Source organism: Dipodomys spectabilis, unplaced genomic scaffold (genome assembly GCF_019054845.1).
Source record: "Dipodomys spectabilis isolate Male_0828 unplaced genomic scaffold, ASM1905484v1 ptg000001l, whole genome shotgun sequence".
NCBI lineage: Eukaryota > Metazoa > Chordata > Mammalia > Rodentia > Heteromyidae > Dipodomys > Dipodomys spectabilis.
This window is the reverse complement of record NW_024870678.1, coordinates 20,757,008-20,783,165: the sequence shown is the minus strand read 5'-3', so window position 1 is coordinate 20,783,165 and position 26,158 is coordinate 20,757,008. Positions and strand designations below refer to the sequence as shown.

At 36.7% G+C, this 26,158-nt stretch overlaps 1 protein-coding gene across 4 annotated transcripts in view; it reads right to left on the bottom strand.

Moving 5' to 3' along the window:
• Eya4 (EYA transcriptional coactivator and phosphatase 4) overlaps nucleotides 1–26,158 on the bottom strand; it is a 198,705-nt gene that overhangs the window by 89,553 nt on the left and 82,994 nt on the right. For all 4 annotated transcript variants that reach the window (XM_042686535.1, XM_042686612.1, XM_042686697.1 and 1 more), the window contains exon 2: nucleotides 24,409–24,458. In XM_042686535.1, coding sequence (XP_042542469.1) covers nucleotides 24,409–24,458 — 50 coding nt within the window. The remainder of the gene's footprint in view (nucleotides 1–24,408; nucleotides 24,459–26,158) is intronic.

Here is a 26,158-nt window from a genome sequence, read left to right as displayed (position 1 = left end):
AATTCAGACTCTGCACTGGAAAGGCAGGGTTCCGCCAACACACTCCTCTTGTGAAGTTCATCTTGTTCAGGAAGGAAGACCTAACTTCACAGATTTTCCTAGGTAGTATGTGGGGTCAGCTACCCAGCTGTTAAAGGGTGAAACACTAAAGAAAGATCAGTAAAAACTAGTGCCGTAATGCACTCATGTTCAAGTATGATGGGGTTAGCTCTCAAACACAGAAAAAAGCAGTTATCTTAATTCTGGGCACTCAGAGAAAAATGAATGAGGCCTATACTTTGGGGGCCAAGAGGAGGGTGTGAGGTGTATACTTTTGGGGACAGAAGTACTATGGGTTGCAAATGGTAAAGATCAATATATTAGGTCTGAAAATAATTGAGAACAGAAAATTCAGATATGTTTTCTGTATGCTTTGAGTCATGCAATCTACTTTCGTGGGACCAGCATGTGAACATGCTATTACAAAGAGTAAGGAAGCAAGGAAACGTATTAGGTTTTATCTTTAGTAGTAACGTGCATGGTTATGAATGTCCAATATACAGTATATCTATGACAGGTACATGGATAAAGTTGTATAGATATGTGCATATCTTTATTAAAAATTCTGCCTACTGTGTACAAATACTGCACACTAGTGAATTCATCACAAATCCCATGATCTTATGTCAACAAATGACCTCAAAATTATCTTTTCTTCTTGTTACTGGTTGTATCACCCTAATCCAGGCCCCTCTCCCTTCTTCAAATCTAAAGAGCCACAATACTGTCCAGACATTTCAGTCTTCACCTTTTATCCTGACCCACCAATTGAACTATCTCCCTGCTTGGGTACTGGATAGCTCACAGCATAGCCAAGAAGTTCAAGCCCAGTCTTGTTCTGCTTCAAACTCCGCTAATACTAGGAAAGTCCTGTAACCTCTCTGGTCTTTAGGTTCTATACCAATCAACTGAATAGATTTGATTTAAATTATTTCTGATCTCTTCCACCTGGAATATTCTTACTTTTAGAATTTATATTCAAATATCATTAACTATCCCATAGTCAAGACAGCCATTCAAATTCCATAATGATTTTGGATAGAAACAACAGCTACAAACGGCTTCATCAGAGCAATGCTCTACTCTTGAACATGAGTAGTAGGTGTTAAATTTAGACATTCACATCCACAGTGAGATAACAGAGCGGTGGCCCGGCCATCTCCATTCATCTCTATGGAGTATAGTTAGGATATTTATTTAGAAGGAGATGCTTTTTGTCCTCTTCTACTATTCATACTGTGGGCCAAGATACTTGATGAGCAGAGACATATAAAAAGAACATACTGTTTCACTTCAGGGAATGTGGTTCTGCTGTGGGTTCCTTTTTATCCAGAAATTTTCCATAGTCAGATCAGATCCGGTGCTATTATCCTCAATCCAAAAATACAAATAAGGCCAAGCACTGGTAGCTCACACCTGTAATTCTATCTACTCAGAAGGATGAGAATCATGATTCAAAGCCAGTGTTGGCAGTGTTGGTTAATCTCCAATTAACCACCTCCTCCAAAAAAAAAAATCCCCCAAATGCCAGAAGTGGAGCTGTGGCTCGAGTGGTAGAGCACCAGCCTTGAGCAAAAAAAGCTAAGGAACAGGTCCTGTGTTCCTCTTACAGTATGTACCCTTTTCAATTAGAAGTTAGAGCAAATGGCATGAATGGGAGATGGACTCTGTGAGAATTTTTTAAATAAAACAAGCAAATAAGTATTGATAAGAAATGTCCTCATTATCTTGCCCATGTAATTGTAACCCCTCTGTATGCTATTTTCACAATAAAAAATATTGTCTGACAGATATCAAGGGTCACCTAGTCACCAGAATAGCTGATCTTCTCTCTTTCTTCACTAAACACATCAGAAATTCTTGATGCGTTAAATTCTTACAGAATTACTTTAACTCTAGTTTAAGTAATAATCTCTGAATATTTTTCCTACTTGTGCTGCTTCTTCAATTTTATTCTCTATAAATAGCCCAAGTAACCCTTCTATAAAAGTTTCATCTGATCCTAAGATCCCCTTACAGAGAATTTGTCCATGAATTGCTGCACCTGGAGAGTAATGCCTTACTGTCTTCTGCAAGACATTTTATTTCTTGCCCCTATATCTCAAACAAAAATCTACTCTACCTAGAAGTTTACCTTTCTTTGCAAAATAGATGCACATTTATTAAAATTTTAATGTTTTATTTACAATGAACATTTTAAAATGTTATTATTTAAATAAAAACTAATACATGCTTTATTTGTAATAGTTTTTACTCCAATTGATCTTACAGAATTAGCAAAGCCTTACATCTTGCTATCTAGCTTGAGATACATAGGAAGTTCCCTATACGTATACTAACTATGAGGAAAGATCGTGAGGAAAGAATGGAGGATGAGTATCCACACTTCAGTGCTGGGTAAGGTACTGTTTACTGAGATGACAGGAGGCAGAGGAAGAGGAGTAGCTCTGCAGGTACATATTAGTATGATTTGGAACTTGTTGAGTTTAAGGTGCCTAAGGGACATGCATGTAACGATATCCAGCAGTCAACAGAAAGACTGGGAAGGCGAGCTCTCCTGGAACCATTACAAATTTATCAGCACACTTAAAGTGTTGAAGCTGTGGTTAGAGAGGACCATCTCCCCAACAAAGGGGATGAGTGAGACAAGGCAAAGTGACCTGGGCTTGCAACATTAGTTAAGAGACATCAAACAGAGTTAATGAGGAAGTGCTTATATAAACTAATGCATACCTTGTGGTATGGTATTAAGCAAGGAATTTCCAATTCTATGGTAGAGATTAATGTTAAAGGGTAGAATAGAAAAATGAATATTCAGCATTACTCCAAATATATATGAAATCATGTGCTTATCTCTTGCTAGAGTGATTTTGCTTTTAATCAATACAATATGTATCTTCTTTAGATTCTCTAGAAAGGGTATAAAATGGTTTCTTGATCTCAGATTTTAAAAAGTGGTGTTGCACTTTCATTTGCTTTTTTTCCCCTGGACTTTCACTACTGTTTTCTATAACGTTAAGTTAACAATTGTGTCTTGCTCTTTCATGTTTTCCTTTGCATTTCTCGTGGGCAAAGTAATTCCTACTTATCATAATCTGTCTCCAGAATGCCTTCCAAAGAATGGAAATAGATGCCTAAAATATGAAATTGAAAAAAAGAAGTTCTTATTTATCTTCTATACTTGGGCTACACAATTAAATAAACATCACACAGCACTGAGCCTTTGGCTGTTTGCATGTAGAAGTGGAAAATTAAGTACATCTGCACAATTGATGGTGTAACCACAGCACCCTTTGTCTTCAGTCAGGCTGAGGAGGGCAGAAAGGTCAGAGGGTGATGGAGGTGAGGTAAAAGGTAGGAGGGAAGGCCCGACCTGAAGGCAGGGCTTTGGGTTGGACTTCATCTCTGGAGTTCCAGTTCCAGCCCAGCTACTTTGATCTTTTTCCAACTCCCATCCACTTTCCCCAGGACTCAAAGCTGAAGGAGGTAAAATCCGAAAATGACAAAGGTGAATCAGCACCTGGGGGTAATAATTTTAGTGGCTCACTGGGGAGTCAGAGCCCTCTTTGAAGTGGACTTTAGGGGAGTCCCAGGGAGGCCAGGAAGCCTGGTCAACAGAGGGACTGTGACTGCAGGAGTAAGTAGGGAGCCTTCAAGTGAAAAGGGGAAAGTAAGTGATTGATAGAAGAAATTAAGATCTTAGCTCCATGGAAAAACACAGAGAATTTGTTCTATAGAGAGTGCCTTCATAATCCAGCTGTGGCTATTTCTTTGGACAAGTGTTGCTTATTTTTACACTAACTGATAACTTTTAAAAATTCTATCTTAAGAGAATTATTCAATGTCTTTACTTAAGCTGCATTTATATCAACTTAAAAGACATGGACTTTCTCCATTTCATCTTCATACAATGCTATTTATTATAAAGTTTAAATAAAATCTGGAGAAGTTACAGCATGTAGTTTATACTCAAGAAACACAGATAACACATTCTTATCTTAACAAAAGAATTCATATTTTCTCATATTGTAATCTATGGATAACTTTCTAAATGCCAACTTTTCCATTCATTTATGAAGTTTAGTATATATTCATCATCTCACTAAATGGATGGAAAATATTTAATCAACAGACATTGATAGCACTTAGGGTTTGCAGGTGTATCATCGTTCTCAAAACTAGCTTTTCAAATATTATCAAAGTGTTGTATTTAGATCTTTAAAGGTATGCATATGTTGTGTTGTATTTGAAATGTTTTAAGAATTTAAGAGCCTTCTGCATTTTTAAGTCGTCATTTAAATACCCCCAAAAGAGGAAAATTTGATGTATCTATTTTTATATATTTGAAAGGTATAGAACATGTATTTTGATATACATAGTAAAATGATTATTGCAGTTAAACCAACTAACATATCTCTTATTTGGTATGTGTGTGTGTATATATACGTGTGTGTGTGTGTATAATTTTGGGGTGGCATGAGCACCTAGAATCTACATGTGGGGCACACTCTGTTATGATTGCTTCATCAAAGGTGAGTAAAGCCTGACACAAAATGTTAAGCATCTTATTCAAATACTTGTATGTAGAAAATGGCAAATTCATATTTCAATTTAAGCTGCCTGATTTGCATCCTCTACCACTGTACTATACTGCTTTGAAAGCATGAATTTTTCACCTTTAACAAAACTAAAATCCAACTGAGATTCATTTATGAACAGATTCCAGACACAAAGGTTTTTGATTTTTTTTTTAACATTCACACAAATCACTTAAGAGGACAATCCTCTGTAGACAGTCCATCGGCAGTCTAACCACATAAAGGAATTCTAAGCAAACCCAAGTCCAAAAGGGTTCATAGAATCTGCCAAGAAGCCAGATGTTGCCTTTGAGGAAAGAGTATCTTCCCCAGAAAACAAGTAGGCCTGTAGCAGGACACTCACCAAGGAAAGTCATAGGACCAATTGCCTCATTGCTATGCAAAGAAACCAACTGTGAAATACATAATGTGATTACTAATAACCCTCCGAGTTTAAAATAAATATTTTTCCAAAATATCGAAATGCTAGCACCAACAATGAAAAAATACACTATAAAACAGTGTATGAAGCTTGCATAATTAATAAGCTGAAGCTTGTCTTAATCCCCTTTTCATGTTTTGTTCTTGATGTAAGTCTACTGCCCGCTCCTCGCAGCAATCTCACATCCGGCAAGGAATACTAGAGAAAGTCAGAGAACCAAAATAAGCATCTTTTTGCTTTCTAGGACTCTGTAATACTTAAAAAAAAAACTCAAATATCAAGATAGATGATCTTCTAGTTTTGTTTTTTGTTTTAAGAAACTTAGCTTCAATTAAAAAAAAAACTTCACAAAGAAGCTGGAGTAGAAAAAAAAGAAACTGCAGTGTTTTTCCTTTTTGTTTCTGAAAATGAAAATCAGAAACAAATACCAGACTCATACATTGCATCTGAATCTATAGAGTTCATTGTTTACTTGCAAATTCTTACTAGATTGAGCTGAATTGAATTTACTAGGAGAGGTATGATCTGCAGACAGGAGGGAAGGGGTGTCTTTGGATTCTTTAAGAGTCCAGGGAACGGCAGCCTGAGAGATGCTTCTGCGAACCCTGCTGTCATGTAAGGCCATGAGCAAAAAAGGCTATACAGAACAGGATGAACACAAGTGCGTGTTATTTGGGAAGAGTTGGTGGCTTATGGATTCTTTTTCATTTCTTTTTCTTATTAAGATTTTTATGGTGAAAATACTGTACAGAAGGGTTACGGTTACATGAGCAAAGTCATGAGTATATTTCTTATTCAGGATTGTTGCCTCCTCCTTTGCTTTTCCCCCACCATCCCTGCCCTCCCAGGGCTTGTGGATTTTGTCTCCTATCTCTACTCCTTCATGCACCATCTAGTCCAAGCTTTTCTCAACTTAAGAAGTCCAACAAGACTAAACAGAACAGTCTGCAATAAATCTCTGAATAAGTTTCCTTCAATTAAAAAGAAAATGTTTCTTAAAAACTTATTGAGAAGTGCAGAACAATTAAAGCAGTTGATAATATGTGATGAATAAAATTGAATTAGGATCTCAACTATGAACTGTAACAGTCCATCAATCTCATTGTCATGGAGTTCAAAATAAGTTTTTGGACAGCCTTAAATTTTTTAGAATAGTAATGATTTTAGTCACACACACACACACACACACACACACACACACACACACACACACACACACACACACAACTTATTTATTGCATCAGAATCTACTAATCTACTAAACTATAAGGTATCTATTCATGCGGGGCTTTATTGAAGGAAGAAAGTTGAAAAACATGATGCTGATTTTTAATTGATTCAATCATTCTTTCTTTCTCTCATTGGCTTATTCAATAGATTCATTACATCATAGCTTCCATGGGACAGAAGATGGCTGTGTTCTTGGAGCACAGAAGAAGAGCACGACCCCTGTAAGCTGAAAATCCAGGTGGGAAGCAGAAGACAGGACATTGTAGTCCAATGGTCAAGGCTAGAGTAGTTGTGAGAGCTAGGGCAGAGCGAGTGTGCAGGAAAGATAGTTCCAAGGACAGGAGAAAATGGTTCTCAGGAAAGTGAGCTTATAAGTGAGAAATGAAAAAAGTAAGCATGGGAAGAAAAGCAAGCCACAAATGCATGAGCAGGACTCAGCCAGGGGAGAGTTTTAAAACAGAATGTATCAGTAGATGTTGATCACAATTGTAGTTTCCAACTTCAGTCCTCAGTGCGGGGCCACTCCTAGACATTTGCAATCGAGTTGGAGGTGGGCGATGAGGATGGGACACTTGTGAACATCAAAGACCTTCCGAGAACTAGAGGAAAGTGGTTTAAAAAATTGATGTTCTTACTGTTGGTGTTGGTGGTGTTGGTACTGTTTGTTTTTGCTTTGAAAGTACAATTAATTTTTATTTGTTGGCCATGGTAGGGCTTGAACTCAGGACCTAGGCACTATCCTTGAGCATTTTTGTTCAAGGCTAGTAGTGCTCTACCACTTTGAGCCACAGCTCCACTTCTGGCTTTCTGGTGGTTAACTGGAGATATGAGTCTCACAAATTTTCTTGCCAATTTTCTGCCCAGACTAGCTTTGAACAGTGATCCTCAAATCTTAGCCTCCTGAGTAACTAGGATTACAGGTGTGAGCCACTGATGCTCATCTGGATTTTAGGCATAGAATACTTACTCTTGTTATAACTGAGTGCATAAGAAATTAGTAGTGTCAAATATTTTATTGGTAGAACAATGCTTTGTGCAAGCTAACAACAAACTGTTTTGTTGGGTTACAAGAATGTGGAAGTTGGAAATCTCATGTCTCATGGTTTTAGTCTAAAGGATCTATGGTGCACTCAATTTATAATATGAAAAGCATCAGCTGTGAACGTTTTAATAAAAGGTATCTGGGAGCTATTCCTTGTCCAACTCAGTTAAGTGTGGCTGGTGTTTTGTACAAGAGCATAATGACAGGGACAGATCTCTTCAATAAGTACTGCCTGGATGGTGGGAATGAACTAATGGGATGAAGTTTTTCATTGAGTAATTGGTGATCTTATCTGCCCCTATCATCATTAAGTAACAGCAGCATCAGAAAGAAACAACTGTGCTTTGTTTGCATTTTTATCTAAACTGCAATTTACCTGCAACTCTCACTGAAGTGAAAGGAGAAAAAGAAAGAGGAAGAGAATAAATGCAAAGACAATAGCTCACATCCTAAGCTATTTTGTTAAGAACATGATCAGAATAGATTTCTTTCAGATCTGAAGAGAGTTCTTGTCTTTTATAAAAGATGGTTTAAATGATGAATTTCAGATTTTAGTAGATTATTTAAAGGACATGAACTCAATCACAAAAAAATCAATATTGCTTAATATTAAGTGATTTTTCCAAAGGTCAATATAATCTCTCATAATAGAACTCTCTGAAATTGTCATTTCAATATGTGACTAATATGCTACACAGTGTATACTGCTCTTCAACATATCAGTAATATTTTTTCTCTTTCAGTTCAAGAAAGTATTTGGAGCAGCAGTGAGAAACAGAATGGCTATTTATTTTCTATGACCATGGTTTATGAACTAGTATGGTTTGGACTAAGTCCTTAAGAATTGAATAAATTGAATAAAGCTTGAAGAAAACAGAAACAAAACAAGATGCTTGCTGTTTCACTTTTCATTCTTTATCAGTTCAATTCCTGTTTTGTTTTTGTATAAGAAAATAAAAAATGGTCATGAAAACTTGTTCTTAAAATCCTTGAATTTTGTTACTGTTCATGTATAATTAAACACAACTGGATGTTTGGGGCCTCACTTAATTTTTCTCTTACAATATTAATATTTTCTTTCATACAAATGCATATATTCAATAGTTGTCACTGAAGTAACTAAAATGGCATAGATGCTCTTCTCCATGCTTTAGTTTTAGCTAATTTAAAATTAAATTAGATGCTCCTCATAGCTTCTCCAGGAGGCAGGCGTGGTTACGATTGTTGGTGAAACTGAGGTAGACACTAGATACCTGCTATGTGTTGGAAGAAAATAGTAAGAGAAAGTCCTGTCATAACTAGGGAATGTAGGTGATCAGAATGGGGTGGTGGGCAAGCTCCTGGCTCTTTTCTCTTTTCCTTGGTTTACTCTGCTGCCACTCAAAGGAGAGAAGTGGTCCAGTGTATAAAGGCAAGTCACTATTGCTATTATCAACCTTGGACTAAGGGTCTTCTCCCACATCCCTCCCCAAGGGTGATTATTCCTAAGAATGCCAAACTTTAGTTTCCCCCCATTTATTTCATTGGGTAATTCGTAATTCCCAAGGGTTATTGTCATGTAAGACAATAGCTCCTTTACGTTTAATTATACTATATGGCAAGCATTAATTATAAATAATATCATCTAATTTAGTCTTCAAGAAATAGTGGAGAAAGTTACCAGATTTGGGTTTTGGAGGTTTTTTTTAGAGGAGAAAGTGTACACAACAAGTTGGGGAACAGTATTTGAACTGCAGGGTTGTTATAGAACATTATTTTCTAAGAAGAGTGACAAGCTAAAATAGGAAATTCAAGCTGTGTCCCTTAGGTTTTACTTTAAAATCAGCTTTCCCTTTTTAATTTTTTCCTCTCCATTCTTTTTTTTTTTTTTTTTTTGGTCAGTCATGGGGCTTGAACTCTGGGCCTGTACACTGTCCCTCAGTTCTTCAACTCTAGGCGAACCACTTGAGCCACAGCACCACTTCCGGTTTTCTGGTGGTTTATTGGAGATGAGAGGTTCATGGACTTTCTTGCTTGGGCTGGCTTTGAACCACGATCCTCAGATCTCAGCCTCCTGAGTAGTTAGGATTATAAACGTAAGCCACCAGCACCCGGCCTTTCCTCTCCATTCTTACAAAAGAAGTCTACAAGTTAACATCAAAGGGGCAAATCCTAGCCAAAATCAATTTAAACACAATTCACAACATAGAACATCTTCTAGGTATCTAAGCTATCTGAAAATAAGCCTGTTAAAAGGAAAGGTAAGCAATAATCTAAATTTAATCATATGCTTGGTATATTACATTACCGTCTTTGGTGAAAATGCCCATGGCACAATATTACTTTCATGAATTCTGCTAAATAAAAACTTGTATTATATGATCACAGGCTATTAACATAAGCAATTTTGTAACTTTAGTAATAATGTACTCCTAATGTATGACTAAAACATTACTACCGCTGATGATGCACCAACACAATGATGTTGGCTTGCACATAAAAAATATGTGTGTGTTCCATTTTAATATAAAACTTTTAAACAGAAAACACAAACACATTAAAAACTCTAGGAAATAAGTAAATAAATACATTGTTAGTCTATTGTGTAAATTAGGAACCATAACAATCAAGCAATGTCAACCAGTAGGGCAAGGATTCTTTATGAAGACCATGAAACTTAGAAACCCTAATTCCCATCACTTTAACTCTAAATATGTAATTGTTCCCTCAGTTTATGTTTTCCTAGCATTTCCATAAAACCACTTCTTTACATTTTTCTTATTTGATTTTATTAAAACCATAACAAAACTTTCCACACTGGCATTGGGAAATTATAAATTGCATTGAAATTATTTTATGAAAGTGATTGGAAATCATGCAGGCATTTTGGCAAAATGTATCCTGGTAATATGAAGGAGAAAAATGCTGTTAACATCTTTAGAAGTCAGGAAACTACTTTTAAAGTCAGAAAAACACAAAAGTCTTGCCACTTGATGGGAACTTTGTTTCATGTCATGGTACACATTCCTGCCAAAATTCAATGCTATAGAACTACTTACATTTTGATTTTCAGCAGATGTAGTGAAAGTTGACAACATTCTTCTGTGAATCATTAGAAAGTATTTTCACTGAAAACATATTCTTGATTTAAAACATAAGTGGCCTCACTAAGTTTTTTTTCCCCTCTAGAGTTTGCATCAAATTCTAACTGCTTAACTTTCCCCACCTTTCTATACCACTCACCCACATCTTGATCTTGTGAACTAACCAGACAATGAATAAAATGGAGTATCGGTTTCTCGTAGTGGTCCTCTTCTTGAAAGGGAGATACAAATATATTGAATTACTAGTAAAGCAACAAAAGTAATTCCTTCAGTTTCCTAGTGCTTCCCTAGGAGCAATTTATATTTTGTCCTAATTCAGGAAAGACACTGGGCATGCATAAATTATATACAGAAAGTCCATGAGGAAAGCAGGCTGAATCTTTTACAGTGCTGTACTGGATTGAGTCTATCTTCCCTGGTGGGTGCTGATTCTAGCACTGGTGCTTGGCTGAATTAAACAGGAGAGGGAGGGAAAGACTACAAACATGGGAAGTTCTACATTGAGCTAAGATCAGTAACGGTGTCATGATGCTACAACTTACACTTTTTTTTGTCAGTCATGGGACTTGAACTCTGGGCCTGGGCGCTATCCCTCAGCTCTTCAGTTCAAGGCTAGCTTTCTAACTAATTTTCTTCCCCATGCTTTCTGATCAGTCTTTCAACAAATCCAGTCTTACCGGAAACATGCCAATCACCACGTGTTTCTCTTACCAGTGCCTGTCTTACCATATTTGTTAGAGACAAGATTTGACTAATGTTAACCTGAATCCCCCCATCCCCCCAAAAAATGCCATGGTAGGACCTTCTTTAGAAAAAAGGGCTTTCTAAATTACAACCAACTTACTAAAGAAAAGACTAATCCTCTCAGTGAAATTCTTGACTAGTAATTTAGTGTCTTCCTAGTTTCCTAACCAAACTTCTATAGTTATTCCTTCCATGCAAAAGAAAGAATTTTGGAAGAGCACTTTGAAATATAAAACACATGTCAGACTTAGAATTTCTAACTATTAGTACTGACAAAATAAACAGAAAAGCCAACTGAGTCAAAACAATTTGAAAATATGAAAATGAAGAAAGAAACAGTAGGGAAAAAATCAGACACCAAAGAAAGAAGAAATTGATGCCTATGCTCATAGCCATTCTGATAGTAAGAGTGGATTTAGAAAACTGACTTAATTTGGTTGAAAATCTAATGTATAAAATTCCATGTCCTATACAAACAGGGTAAGATTACTTAGAGAAAGTTAAATTAAAAAAAAACAACCATCAAACTACTTCTAGTAACTTAGTCTCAATAACTCCTACCATACGCATGGAATCAACATACGTGGTTTGTAAAACTAGATTATACATGTGAAATAAGCAACCATTGGTTGTTTATCTGATCCTTCACCTGACAAGATCTGTTTTTTGTACTATTCTCTTTTCCCCTTCCTCAATGTTAACTCCTCTGTTGAGCACAAAACATTTAGTTGCCAGTTAGTTCCTTAACTAAATGGACCCTTGGTGTGAGACCATAGAGGAAAAATTATGCAAAACATGCAATGTGAGAAATTTGGGGTGTAGAACATGAGCAAATAAAAGCATTGAATTCCAAAGACTTTCCAGTCCCTGTTTGGAGTACTGTACTGATAAATGATCAATCAAGAAGTTATGAATATGTGGGAAGCCAACTGTTTACAATATTTTTCAAAGATCATTTCAAAGATCATTATTCTGTCATGAATAACTCTATAAATTTTATATAAATCTGTTGCCTTTAGAAAAACTGGATGCCTTCATATCAAAAACTTAATTAGACAAGACACTATGTCGAAAAACAAACTTTACAATTTAGGCGGGGGTAGGAGAGTGTAGTTATGGAGATGGGACGGAAGGGATGGTAGGAGAAAAACAAAGGAGGAGGCAACAATGCTTGATAAGAAATGTACTCATTCCTTTGCTATGTAATTGTAACCCTTCTGTATAGTATTTTCACAATAAAAAACATAAAAAAGGATAAAAGACAGCCTTTTATTATAACAATAAATACTATTTTATGCATCAAAAAACTTAATTAGATGAAACAGAATTGATCATGAACGAGTGAAAGAGGAAAGAGACCCTAGGTGTACAGGAATTATGGAAAGGATTTTGAAAGCTCAGATTACTCTTCTTCCAAGGTCAGGAAGGCTTTTTATTCAGGGTCTGGAGATAATTGACTCTTTCTAAGCAGCACCTAAAGTCAGGCTGATATTGGGATACTGACTCAGAGTTTTTCTAGGGTATTTATGAGTACTGATTTGCTGCTTGTACTCTCCTACGGATGTCCTTGCTGCAATGTCAAAAGTCTTAATTAAGAGCCACAACTGCAGTTCACTGTCAGAGGTTGTAATGGAGAATTCCTTTCCACAACAAAAAACGTCGAACGACTCATTCTAGATCTTCAAATGTTGGCTTTATCAGCATCATTTTCTTGCTCACAGCTGGCACTCTGCCACTTGAGCCATGCACGCCTCGGATCCACAACACCATTTTCAAAGCCAGGGGTTTTCTAATACCGTTTCAGTCCACAAGTCACTCAAATTTTTCAGAATCTCTTGTAGCCTCCTCTCACCCAGAAGAAACTGGAGCTCCATTGAGATATAGAAGAGGCACTGTCAGACAAAAACTGCAGCGTGCTGGTCAGTTCTATAGTGCAAAGAGCTGATCCTTCCAAATCCCTCTTGGAGAAACACTGGGGGCATCCATACTTCCCTTCACACTGCACGTGCGGGTGCGCGTGCGTGTGCGTGCATGCGCGCACACATACACACACATACACTTTAGTATTGTACTTCAGCTCTGTACTATAGATTTATTCATTATTTCTCTAAAACAATGGATAATGAGAAAGCCCAGGATAAGGATAATAATTACTTCAGCAACATGATGGTTAGGAATATATCAGTCAGTCAGAACAGTAGCAGTCTGATTTTGTCTCTCACCTGTTGTTAGATGCGATGCTCCTGTCTGAAGACAGCCCTCTCACTCTAGCAGCTGCCACACTAAGGGCATGTGCCAAATGACATTACTCACTTTATCTCAGGCACTACCAAGACATACACCATCCCCTTGTGTTGTTGAGATTTCAGATCTTCCATTGAAACACAGTGGGAAGTGAAAGAATGGTAGACACAAGTAATATATAGGACTGGGTCCCTTCATGAAGTAACCCTCTGTGTGTTCTGACAAGTATAGAAGGTTTTACAAATTAATTATAGGACAGTGCAATAGAGGAGCTTTCCATTAAGTGAAGCCTACAAAAACTGCAAGTATTTTATTTATTTATTTATTGATGATGATGATACTAGGGCTTCAATTTAGGGCCTTTTCACTCAAGACTAGTGCTCCACCACTTGATCCCACCTCTAGTAAACAGCTTTTTGTTGGTAAATTGGAGGTAATTGTCTCTTGGTTTCTATGCCTAGGCTACCCTCAAACATTAATCCTCAGATCTCAGCCTCCTGACTATCTTGGGTTACAGCTATGAGCCACCAGCACCCAACTTGAACAATTATTTATTAAACAATTTTTGTTTTGTTTATTTAAAAATAAAAATATTATTTCACTAGGGATGTAACTTAATAGTAGAATGCTTGTTTAACATAAACAGAGCATTGGGGTTGAGCCCTAGAATCTCACACATAAAAAAGTACAGTTTCCCATAAGAAAAGTCAGTCCAAGATAGGAAAGTGAGGACAGAAAAGAAATGAGAAAAAGACAGAAAAAAAGAAAAATGTGTGATTGTTCCATTTCTATCACAAAATGTTTGCTAAGATATGATGGTTTTAATTAAGATAATCCAAAAGTCTATCGTGCAATATGTTTTCTTCTTCAAAGTAAACTGAGCCAACCCAAAGGGACAAGGGAATAATAAATATAATTGAGACTATACTTGGATCAACTGGAATATGAAGGTATCTTTCTTGTTACCGAGAACTTTCTCCAATTTGATCTTGATTACAATTGACATTGAAGCTCCATTGGTTATTATATGGCATAAAGTAATGAGAATAGTGTAGGTAAATACCAGAAGAACTCTCTCCATGTGAAAACTACCTGACCATTCAATCATTGATGTAGTAAGAATTGCATTCCTTCGGGGGGATGCCTACTATGCTAGGTACCTTACATGAATTGACGTAAAACAAAAACCCCAAACCAAAACAAAAAATCAGATGAAATCAATACTTGCGTTTCTCCTGTTTGTGGAAAAAGGAATCACTTTACCAAAGCTCAGAAACACCTAATCGTTAAGGAAATTATCCATAGGGTATATTCAAACTTTGTGTTGCCAATCTGTGTATTATTTTGAGCAAAAGTATATTTCAAATGGGATCATCTTGAATAGAAATGATTGCAAAAATTACAATTCCAACTATAATTTAACTTCTTGGAGAACAGGAGGAGTAACATTCATTACAATAATTGCACAGAGCTAATATCCTCAGGGATTTGGAAAGCACACCGTTCTCCTTAATAAGCCCAGATTTTTATTATGAAGAGTTCGTCAATTGAAAAATCACCAGTGTTTCAATTTGTAGCCTAGATTCTCCTACCCTATTTCTGCTTCCAGTGGAGAATTCTGCTCCTGAGTTTCTGCTCCAGTTAAGTTCTGACCTCTGTATTAACCTGTCCATCTTCTAGTATGATTGCCTAAACTGATATCTGACCAAGTGTATGGCATTCCTACATTTCTGTTGCCTTTTTGTTGTTGACTGTCTCTTGTCAGCATTATCACTGTATCAATTTGAAAGAAGAGTCAAGTTCCTATATTTTCTCAGCACTTCCCATGTATTCCTTAACTTAGAGTTTTCACTTACCTATGCAACCAGAAAAAACCTACTCAGAGAGGAAATTCAGAAAACTAAGCTACACAGATTTGTCATCCAACTTTTAGCTTGTTGAATACGTTCGTGTGGGTGGAGGTTTACAAAATCACTGTTTGCCAAGTTCATAGAGCCTTACATATCGATTCTAATTAAAAGGAAAAGTTTTATATCTATCTATCTATCTATCTATCTATCTATCTATATATCTATATATATATATATATATATATATATATAGTTTTGTGGGTTTTTTTTTTTTTTTTGTCAGTCGTGGGGCTTGAACTTTGGGCCTGGCACTGTCCGTCAGCTCTTCAGCTCAAGGCTAGCACTCTACCACTTGAGCCACAGCACCACTTCTGGTTTTCTAGTGGTTTTTGGAGATGAGTCTCACAGACTTTCCTGCTAGGGCTGGCTTTGAACTGTGATCCTCAGATCTCAGCCTCCTGAGTGGCTAGGATTATAGGTATGAGCCACCGGCACCCGGCTTACGTTTTATGTTTTTTATTGTAAAGATTATGTACAGAAGGGTTACAGTTACATGAGTAAGGTAATGAGTACAAGCATTGTTACTCCCATTATCAAGCATTGTTACTCCCCCCTTTGTTTTTCCCCTACTATCCCTTTCCTTCCCACATCCCCAACTTAAAAAGAAAAGTTTTTTTTTTGCTTATGTGGTGCTGAGGAATCGAACCCAGAGCCTCATGCATGCAAGGCAAGCGCTCTACCACTGAGCCACCTTCCCAGCCCCTTTAAAAGGAAAAGTTTTTAAGAGAGAAGTTTCTATGTATTTTTTCCATCTACATTTATATTAGCTACTCTCTCATTAGATATTTACCTCTTCAGACAAAGTCAAGTTTAGTTTTAGTTACAAGAATTTTGAGACTATAAGGGTATGTATTTATTTGGCACTTTGAGCTTGTCTAAAAGACATCAAGTATCAGGTGATAGAAATTCATAAACACATGAACAAAGAATCCATTCATCCTCTGGCTTATTGAAAAGCAAATGAGAACATTGCGTAGGTTGCTAAGATGACTGAAATGTGATGATTAGATGTGAGATAATGAACAGAATCTCTGTCCCTTTAGAAATCAAATTTTTGGAATTGCTACTAATACTAAACCCTCAACCATCTCACAGGAGAAATTTTTCAGTCCTTGATATTGTTTTGAAGGCCTTAAGAAGCTTGAAGCTTTCTGACCAGATAGAGTTCTGGAGGATGCATGAGGCATGGTAGAGGGTCCTACCTATGGAGCAACTCCATCTTGTAGCACTTGATACATGAAATGCCTGCCAGCAGCCTGTTACTAGTTAGGTAAGAAAAATGTATTTGAAATTGATTTATTAAATTCCAAGTACGTATTTTCAAAATATGGGAAAGACAAGAAAAAGTAGCTTTCTCTAGAATATTACTTGAAATTTGAAACCCTGGACATACTTCATTCTAGTCATGCTGGACTTGAAGCTAGTATTGTTAAATCAAGTCAGGGCCTGCACCTACTTTCTCCTTCTTTATCTCCCTCAAGCTTCAAGTTTTGTTCAAGTAGCACCTAATTTAAAAAAAGAAACTTTTTATCATCTCTCATTCTTCTATACTTATTCCCTAATTATCATTTTCTAATCTATACTATTATAAGTTCCCTGTTTCATTCACTAAACTGTCTCAAGCACTCAGATGCCCAATAAAGAGCAACTTTAAAGACAAGAAAAACAATGTATCTATAGGTGAACTGCTGAAGGGAAAGCCATCAGATTCCTGTGAACTCAGTAATTGTTGAATAGGTCACCAAAGAACATAATGTATTCTCTGAGATGGTCTTAACCACTATCCATAAACAGTTATTTTATCCACTTAAGGGAAAGTAGAGTTCTGTCTTAGCTCCTTGTGTTCACTGGATAAAGGTTACTAGACAAAGGGTTGGCAGAGGGTTAGCTCTGTGATAGAGGATGCACTTAGCATGCAGGAATGTGAGGTTCAATCTCCTGTGCAGAAGAAAGGGAAGGAAAGGAAAGAGAAGGGGAGGGGAGAGGTGGGGAGAGGAGGGGAGAGGAGTGAAGAGGAGGGGAGAGGAGGGAAGGAAAGGAAGAGCAGGAAGGGCAGGAAGGAAAGAAGGAAGGGAGGGAGAAAGAGAGTGAAGGGAGAGAGAGAAGGGAAAAGGGAATGAAGAAGGAAGGAAAGAAAAAAAAGAAAAAGGGAGGGAAGGAAAAAATAGAAGGAAGAAAGAAGGAAAGAAAGTATACACATGCTACTTTGTGTGATTCATTATCCTGACAAAAACAATTTATAAGAGTTCAGAGGCTCTCAGTCTGGATAGGAGAGTCTGACCAACAATACAGATATTTTCTGCAATTAATCATAAATAAGTGTGGGGAAGTCAGGCATTTTCTAGTTGCCAGAAAATAATGCAAGCTGACAGGAGAAAGAGGCCAGAATCCTCCCATTGCCAACAGCGTATTTCAGGCCAAATTGACTATTTCATGCTTTGTATGTATGTACTTGTTCTGAAAGCAAAAGAAATAAATATTCAGTGTAGAAAATTTGAAAAATGTGTTTAAATCATGAGAAAAAAAATAGGGCACAGCATGCTAAGTGTCTCTCAGGCTTCCTAAGCAAGTCTCATCGCGGCTTTTCCTTACTCTGAACATCCGGGCCACAGCTGATGTGTTACAATCTTAGTCATGTTATTATCTGTTCAGAAGCCAACTGGCAACTCCTCAAACGCCCAAATTTCAAGTTTGGGCTCCAATCTATTGATGGTTGCTTATATTTCCCTAAGAATGTTTGTGAGTTATTTTTTTAAGGACCAAACTTAGACACTAAATTTAACAGAATGACTTCAAAAGGTAAATAATTTAACGCACAGTAAAAAAAAAAAAAAGTGCATTAATCAGACAACCTAGCAACTAGGTTAATCACAGGAAACGGAGAAAATAAGTTATTCAGCTTGCTTTTTGAAAGCAAAAGTATAATGCAGTAACAGTCGCTGGTCAGTCATGGATAGCTGCCACACGGGGCCTTTATCCTTCTCTTCCTCCTACGGCAGGACTGAAACTAGTGACACAGAGGCAGTGAAGCAGCCGAGGGAGCATTGGGATAGACAGGAATGGAGCAGAAGATAGCCCGTTCCCCAACCTCATGAGATTCAGGTGGCCCTCCTCAGGTTCTTGGACAAATTATACCCCTGCTTAAAGAACAAAACAACCAACAAAAGCCAGAACTCCTCTCCTGCTTTCCCTGGCTCATATGTGTAGTTGCAATCAATGAGTGCTGACTAAAACCACCAGGAATCCAAGCCGGCCGCGACGTGGGCCAGCGCACCTGGTCTCATCATGCTGTCCACTTGTCACACGATCCATTCCATTTCAGTTTCTAGTGAGCAAAGTGGGCTGTCCTTGGCAGCCACGTCAAGAGTCATGAATGGAGATTATAAGTGAAAATATAAGAAAGGAGGGAAAAGCAAAAAAAGAAGAACAAATCAAGAATAAAGCCTGGGAGATGTGAAGACAGTGAAGATAAGGCCAAACAAGTAGATGAATGGGAGAAGTTAACAGTAACGTCTTAGCTGTTGATTGTCTCCCTTCACAGGTCTTCAGATCATTCTTGTTCCATCAGAACAAACAACAATCAGTTGCTCTGTGTGAGCCTTTCACGTTTATTACTTCATTTCCAGCTGCCCATTCATGTGATCTTAGATTAACGCCACAAGAAATCCACAAGTACATACATAGTATTGAAACATGCTGGCCAACCCATCCAACTACCAGGAGATATTTAAAAGACTGTTAGGGACCATAGATGGTAAGACATTTAAAGAATAGTATTCTAAGTTTTCAGACCGCTACTAAAATCTTCAACTGCTACTGCTATCACAGCTTTCATAGACACCTCAGACACTTCTCTGAGGAAATCGGCTCAGTATGCTACCGTGACCAAAGGGTCAAGATATGCCAGCTATTGAGGGTAAGATTAACAGCAAAACAGAACCCATCATTCATCCTCATTCACAACTCCAGCTGCACCCACACCTGTAGGAATCTGTCAACACACTTGAGAAAAGGCAGAATGGATGAGAAAACCTCCAGCAACTGCTAGCCAAAAGGATGAAGAGAACAGAGAGGAATCCACATGAGGTCAGACTTTGAAATGAGATAAAACATTCTCCAAAGTGGGAGAAAAGGATTACGGTATAGTATGAGTCAGAATATCTAAGTCACCAAAGAATGAAAGCGAGATTTCAGAATATTTATCATTTTCAGAAGTATACCTGATAATTTTAAATAGGTGGCTCAAATAATGAGGAGTTCATTATTACTTTACATTGTGTTTAGCAATTTTCTGGCTTTGTTTTGTTTTTAGTAAAAAACAGAGCATATGTTGTAATGTAACTAAGCTTAAGTAGAGGTACGTAATTCCATATAACTAGATAGTATTACTAAGAGAACCTAAGTTTATTAAAACTACATCCCCAAATTGTCAAGTTTGTGGAAGTACAGCAAATGATTTTTAATGTATCTTGAAAACAGAGTATTGAGCTCCGTGGACCTCTAATTTTACACAGTAAAATATTATGTATGTTTTCATACAGGTGCTTCAGATTTCCCTGCAGTGAGACCAATACAATATTTAAATTTTGACAGGCAGTCTTCTGAAAGCATTGAAAAAGTCATTTGACTAGCAAATAACATATAACCCAATGCCTTAACTATAACATTGTTAAATAACAATTATTTACAGAAGATAAATTCATTTTTAAAGCTTTTATACTAGACCTGTAATAGATCAACTTTCCGATTCTCAATTAAAAATTAGCTATTAAATCAAAATTAATTCCTTCTCTTCCTACCAGAAATATAAGTAAAAGTAGAGTGTGAAGTGTGTGTGTGTGTGTGTGTGTGTGTGTGTGTGTGTGTGTGTGTGTGTGTGTGTGTGTATTTGCTGGTGCCAGGACTTAAACTCAGAGCCTCTTGAACTCAGAGCCTCATGCTCTTGGCTTTTTCACTTGGCTCTTTTATTTGTGCCTGGTGCCCAGCCATTTTGGGTCACACCTCTAGTCCATTGTTTGTTGTTGTTGTTAGTTAATTGAAGATAAAGAGTCTTGGGAACCTTTCTCCCCAGGCTAGCTTCAAACTGTGGTCCTCAGATCTCAACTTCCTGAGTTAGGAATTCCAGGTGTGAGTCACCTATGCTCAAGTTTAAAATGTTTCTTTCTCAGATTCATGGAAACATCTGCTAAAAGATTCATTTGTCCAGGAACTATCTATTATCTTAAGTAAGTTCCATGCATTTTCAAAGTGTCTCAAATGAGGCACAAATGAATTCACCATGAATACAGGATTAAAACAAACCACCAAAAATAATGTTTCAGTTTGTGTTTTTCAGATGGTCTATCTAGTAGCAAACTTAATTTTAAGGTAAAGTCAAACATGAAGTAAATATACATTTTAGCTTTTTCATGTAGCTATTTTATGGTTAACATTAATTTTAAGAAGATAGATCCAGAATAGTATAGTCTGGACATGGTTAGCAACACTGAAGGGAAAAGCAAAGGAAACCATTCAAGGAATGTAAATTTTTATAAGAAGCACATTATATCCCTCTCCATATGACATCAAGTTTAATAGCTTTAGGAAACAGGGAATACTGTCCCCAATGTCTGGCTTTTAGTCCATACATGCAATGTTATTGCTAACTTTCCAGTTTGTCAATTCCCTTTTTTCCCTCTAATCTACTCATTACACCTGCAGCCCCAGAGTTTCTCCCTAAAAGAGGAATTAAGGCCAGGCAAGACAAAATTTGCTAACACATGCATGTCACTCCAAGAATTCTCACAGTCTCCATGCCCAACATAGGTACTTCCCTACTGTAAAAAAACACTTTCCATCTGCATTTATTGTGATCATTTCAGATCCAAAACCATCACACTGTAAATCTAGCAAATAGGTGAATGATATTTGCTTTAGATTTCCAGTGAGGTAGCATTTTGTAAGGTGGTGTGTCTCCAGCTTAACCTTTATGTTGATATTTCATGGTTAGCTGAAGTTCTTCACTTAAGATTGGTTTAGAATAGAATGACTATCTTTCATATCCAGTCTCTCTGCCTCTCTGCCTTCCTCTCTCTCTTTCTGCCTTTCTCTTTCTCTCTGCTTTTCTCTCTGCCCTTCTCTCTCTGTCTCTCTCTGTGTCTCTCTCTGTTACTCTGTCTCTGTCTCTCTGTCTGTCTGTCTGTCTATCTCTCTCTCTCTTTTCTCTCTCTCTCTCCAGCACATACATACACACACAATTGGAACCAGCGGGATAGGAATGGATAGAATATGAACCTTTGATCCTTAATGGACAGAACGAATATACCCATATAAACATGTACTGAGCACTGCTGCTTAGTGTTGCAGGACAAGAATTCCGCACATGAATATAATAAATAGTGTTTTAGGGCTGGGAATGTGGCTTAGTGGTAGAGAGCCTGCCTCACACGCATAAGTCCTGGGTTCAATTCCTCAGTTCCACATAAACAAAAATATTAATAATACTGTTGTAAGCATTCCTTGATTGTTTAACCTCCCAGAAGATAATGTATCTTTTTGTACAGGTTTTCTGGGTTGAATCTCAGAGCCTTGAGCTTGCTTGGCTGCTGGTCTACCCCTTGAGCTCAGCTTTGAAGATGAGGTCTCACAGACTTTTTCTACCAGGGCTTGCTATGACTGGCAGTCCTCCAGCTCTTAGCCTCTTGAGTAGTGTGGATTACAGGTGTGAGCCACCAGCCTGTGACAGAGTGCTTTCTAGCATAATTTTATATTGCTCTTAGTGCTCCCTCACTACATTAACTAAGTGCCATTTTGGCACTCTCAAACCTAGTACTGGTGAATAAAAGCAGGCTCCAAGAACGATTTCACTCTCTGTGACTGACCGACAAGACTATGGCACCTGACCATTGTAGCAGTCAGGGGGAGGAGCAGCTACTACATGTTGGGGCTCCTGGAACCAACGTGTTCCCTGGGCTCTAAAGAGCACATTTATGTTTTGATTGCATGGAGCTTTAACGTTCTTAGAATCCAATTTATCTAATTATGTGCATTTATATTACCCATGAGGTCAATTTCAGAAGTAGCTAATCTATGGCAAACAACCAATAGTTTCCAAAAAGCATGGGTGGTTTTCAACTTACAGAGATAAAGATATCATTAATTACATGCATGTCAAAACCAGCTTTTTAAAAATAACAATATATTTATCTTAAAAAAAAATTATAGGGCCGGGTACTGGTGGCTCACACCTGTAATCCTAGCTACTCAGGAGGCTGAGATCTGAGGATCATGGTTCAAAGCCAACCTGGGCAGGAAAGTCAGTGAGACTCTTTATCTCCAATAAACCACTAGAAAACCTGAAGTGGCACTGTGGCTCAAGCAGTAGAGCGCTCGCCTTGAGCTGAAGAACAGAGGGACAGCGCCAAAGCCCAGAGTTCAAGCCCCACAACCGACAAAAAAATATAAAGAAAAATTATACATTCCCACATTCACACACAGTAGAGATCAAATGCAGGGCCTCACATATACTATATAAGCCCTGTAGCACTGAGCTTCATGACTTATAAAGCCATATATGCTGGGATTTTGTAAGCAGCAAAGAATAATCTAATTCCAGACTTAAATTCAGAGAGTTCTGAACTTTTTTCACATTCTCTGAATCACTGATACAACTGTGAGATATGAAACCAATTTTGTAGCTTTGTTCTCTAATAATATTTATGTATAAACACAGTATCATGATCCTGAGTGACTTCAAAAAATGACTTCAGAAAATGATGTGAAATATCAATCATTAAGGTGATTAATATTGCCATAGTTTCCCACTAGCTTCCAAGATATACTGATTGCAAATCTCTAATTATCTACACAATATTTGTAAAGTATGTCATAGATAAGCTACTAATATTGCTCAGCAAATGATTAGGAATAAATTGCTCACAATAAATAGGACTCTGGCCTTCACTTCTCTCCACAAATCTTAGAGTACTTGTCTTTTTATGAAAAAAAAAAGTAATACTTTACCTATTTTCCAATGCTTCAATAAAATAAGTAATTTAATTTAGTTTTAACAACAAATCAGTAAAACAAGGTCTAACGGTATTAATCTTGTCATATTACATGTTCTTAATGAGCCAACTGTGATCATTTTAATATATAAAGGAATCAATTAGTAGAATATTATACTGAATAAAATAGGAAAGAGTTAGTTGAATGACAAGTGTATAGTATATTATTTATATTTGCTCTTCAAAGCAAAATATATTGGCCAGCCACATTACTTATGTCAATATTTCTTAACTTTATCTTGAAAATCACTGCAACCATCATAAACTAGAGCAAGATAAAATGCATGAGTACCTATCTCACAATTAAATTCAAAATTATGAATAAAATAGAATAAGTGAAGTAGAATAGACATAAAGTAGAATAGATATATATGATATCAGTAATATCATATAAAACCCTGTGCTTACTGTCATCATGGTACTTATTATATTTTCACTTAGCCACTTAACGTTGAGGCCTGGAGTTTGAAATAAAAGCCATGAAAAATTCATAAGTCTATAACAAATCTGCTGAGCTTCTAATAAATAGTATTGATTCTGATAAATTAGTATTAAATTCCTGTATGAAGCAGCCAGATTAACATTTTTTCCCAGGTCCCAAAAATAAAATGTTTAGCTAATGTTGAGTTTCCCACTTTGAAAGAATTCTAAAAACCTAGCAAGACTTCATTAGAAAGAAAAACAAATGCTAATTCTTTGTTGTTGTTGCTTTTGTTTTGTAAACACAGATATGATAGCACCAGGTTCACTTGCAGTTATAAACATGTCATAAAAAAGATTAGAATGAAAGCTTAAGGTTAACTATCTATTTATATAGGGGAATATATTTTCAAGGATTTTCTAGATATATTTCTATTATCTCTTCTATTATTCTTTAAAACTGACTTTAATCACAGTCCTTTTAAGTTAATCATGTGTTAATAATATCCTAGACAGTATAATGCATAGTTTCTATACACAAAGATTCTTTAAATTCTGATTTAAAGCATAGTATCGTATTGTTTTTTTAATTATAATTTTTTAGTGAACTCTTGATCGTTCTTTTACAATACCTGGAATTCTGAGGTTCTGAAGCATCGGATTCTGAGCACGTTTTCTTTACCTATAAGAAAAGAGTCTTCATTACTCTTATTTGAAAATGCAACTTTCTTAATCAGGTTCACACATTTTGTTAAACTTAAAGTGGATACAGCTCTGTTCACCAAATCTCTATAAAATACTCTCCACATTTTATAGCAATAGCATGAGGTACGAAACGGCATATTTCATTATTATGCCATGGAAACAGCTGCTAAATGCGCTTCCATGGTCTCCATTAGATGTAACATGTTGGGCTACAACAGCCAGGACCAGCCAGCCTAATCAGAACAAAGAAACCAAAGAACCAACTCTCCTACTTATGAGCCAGAAAGCCATACTGTTCTTAACCCACTAGGAAGTGTTTTTCCAGTGGATACCACTTCTGTCTCTTAAAGCATACAGTCATAAACACCTGGTTTTGAGGCAAAGCACAGTGTTAGCTAAAATGTTCATATATTAATTTTCTTTTTTTTCAGACCTATGGCTGTAGGTTTTATATAAGTCTCAGCCTATCAAGGAAATTTCAGCCTTCCTCTTACATTTCTCACTTAAAATAGTATAATGGCAGTCTAGTTCACAGACTATATTTCTTTTCTTTTTTTTAAAGGTATTTTTAATCTAGAAACGGTAAAGAATGAGACTAACTTTTGCTGCCAGAGCACCTATCCATTTCTAGATATAGTACATCTCCTAAAACAATGGAAGACAAAAATTAGTAGTCCTTCACAATTTAACTTTAAGTGCAGATACCTGTGTTTGGTTATTGTGGTCTTAAAGATATACATGCATAGTGGAGTCAAATTTTTAAAAAATCTCTCAGATTAACATAAGAACTGTATGATCCACTGTCATATATGTTTTAAGTCCTTATTATGATGATATAAATATGTAGCTTACAGGGTCCCAGAAGTTTTAGCTTCTTATACATAGTTTGGAAGTGGAAAAAAAAAGTGTCCAATGAATGTATACCACAGCCACCTTTGTGTGGGGTGAACTGAAATACAAATAGTACCACTTGAAAGAAGTTTTTAGTTTTAAAGTAATAATAGTGTATTTCCAGCTTGCAAAGTAATACTTTCCTCCTCTGATTCAGAATGCTTTAAACATACACACACACACACACACACACACACACACACACACACACACACACACACACACACACACACACAGAGCACAGCACACACACCATCCCATGAACTTTAAAAAAAAAAATCTGTTTTGGTTTTCATTTCCAAATGGAGACATTTTTGTACACTGGGACATCAATTATTTGCTTTATTAATTGTATTCTGTCTTACTTCCTGCCAATATATTTACACAATAAGAAAATAAAAGTGATTAGCAGGAAGATTGCCATTTTACCTTGTTAGATAACTTTTTCTTCACCCTTAAAATGTGACTCAGCACTGTGAGATGAAGGGGTAGAGAAACATTTTTGAGAATAATGTCAATACAAAAGTCACTTGAAAATACACAGAAGTCTATTGTCCAAGAAAGATAAGAACTAAAAAGAAGGACAACAGGAATCAGATCTTTCTGCCCATGGCTTCTTCCCTATGATTCATCACCAGAAACTGTAAGAATTTGCTAAAGTGAATGTTACTTTCTTAACTATGAATCAGGATAAGAAAAGCTTCCTGAAACTTAACCACCTTTTTAAAGATTTAATATTCATGGCTTTCGAAAACATCATCTTCCCATTAATGTACCAGAAATTTC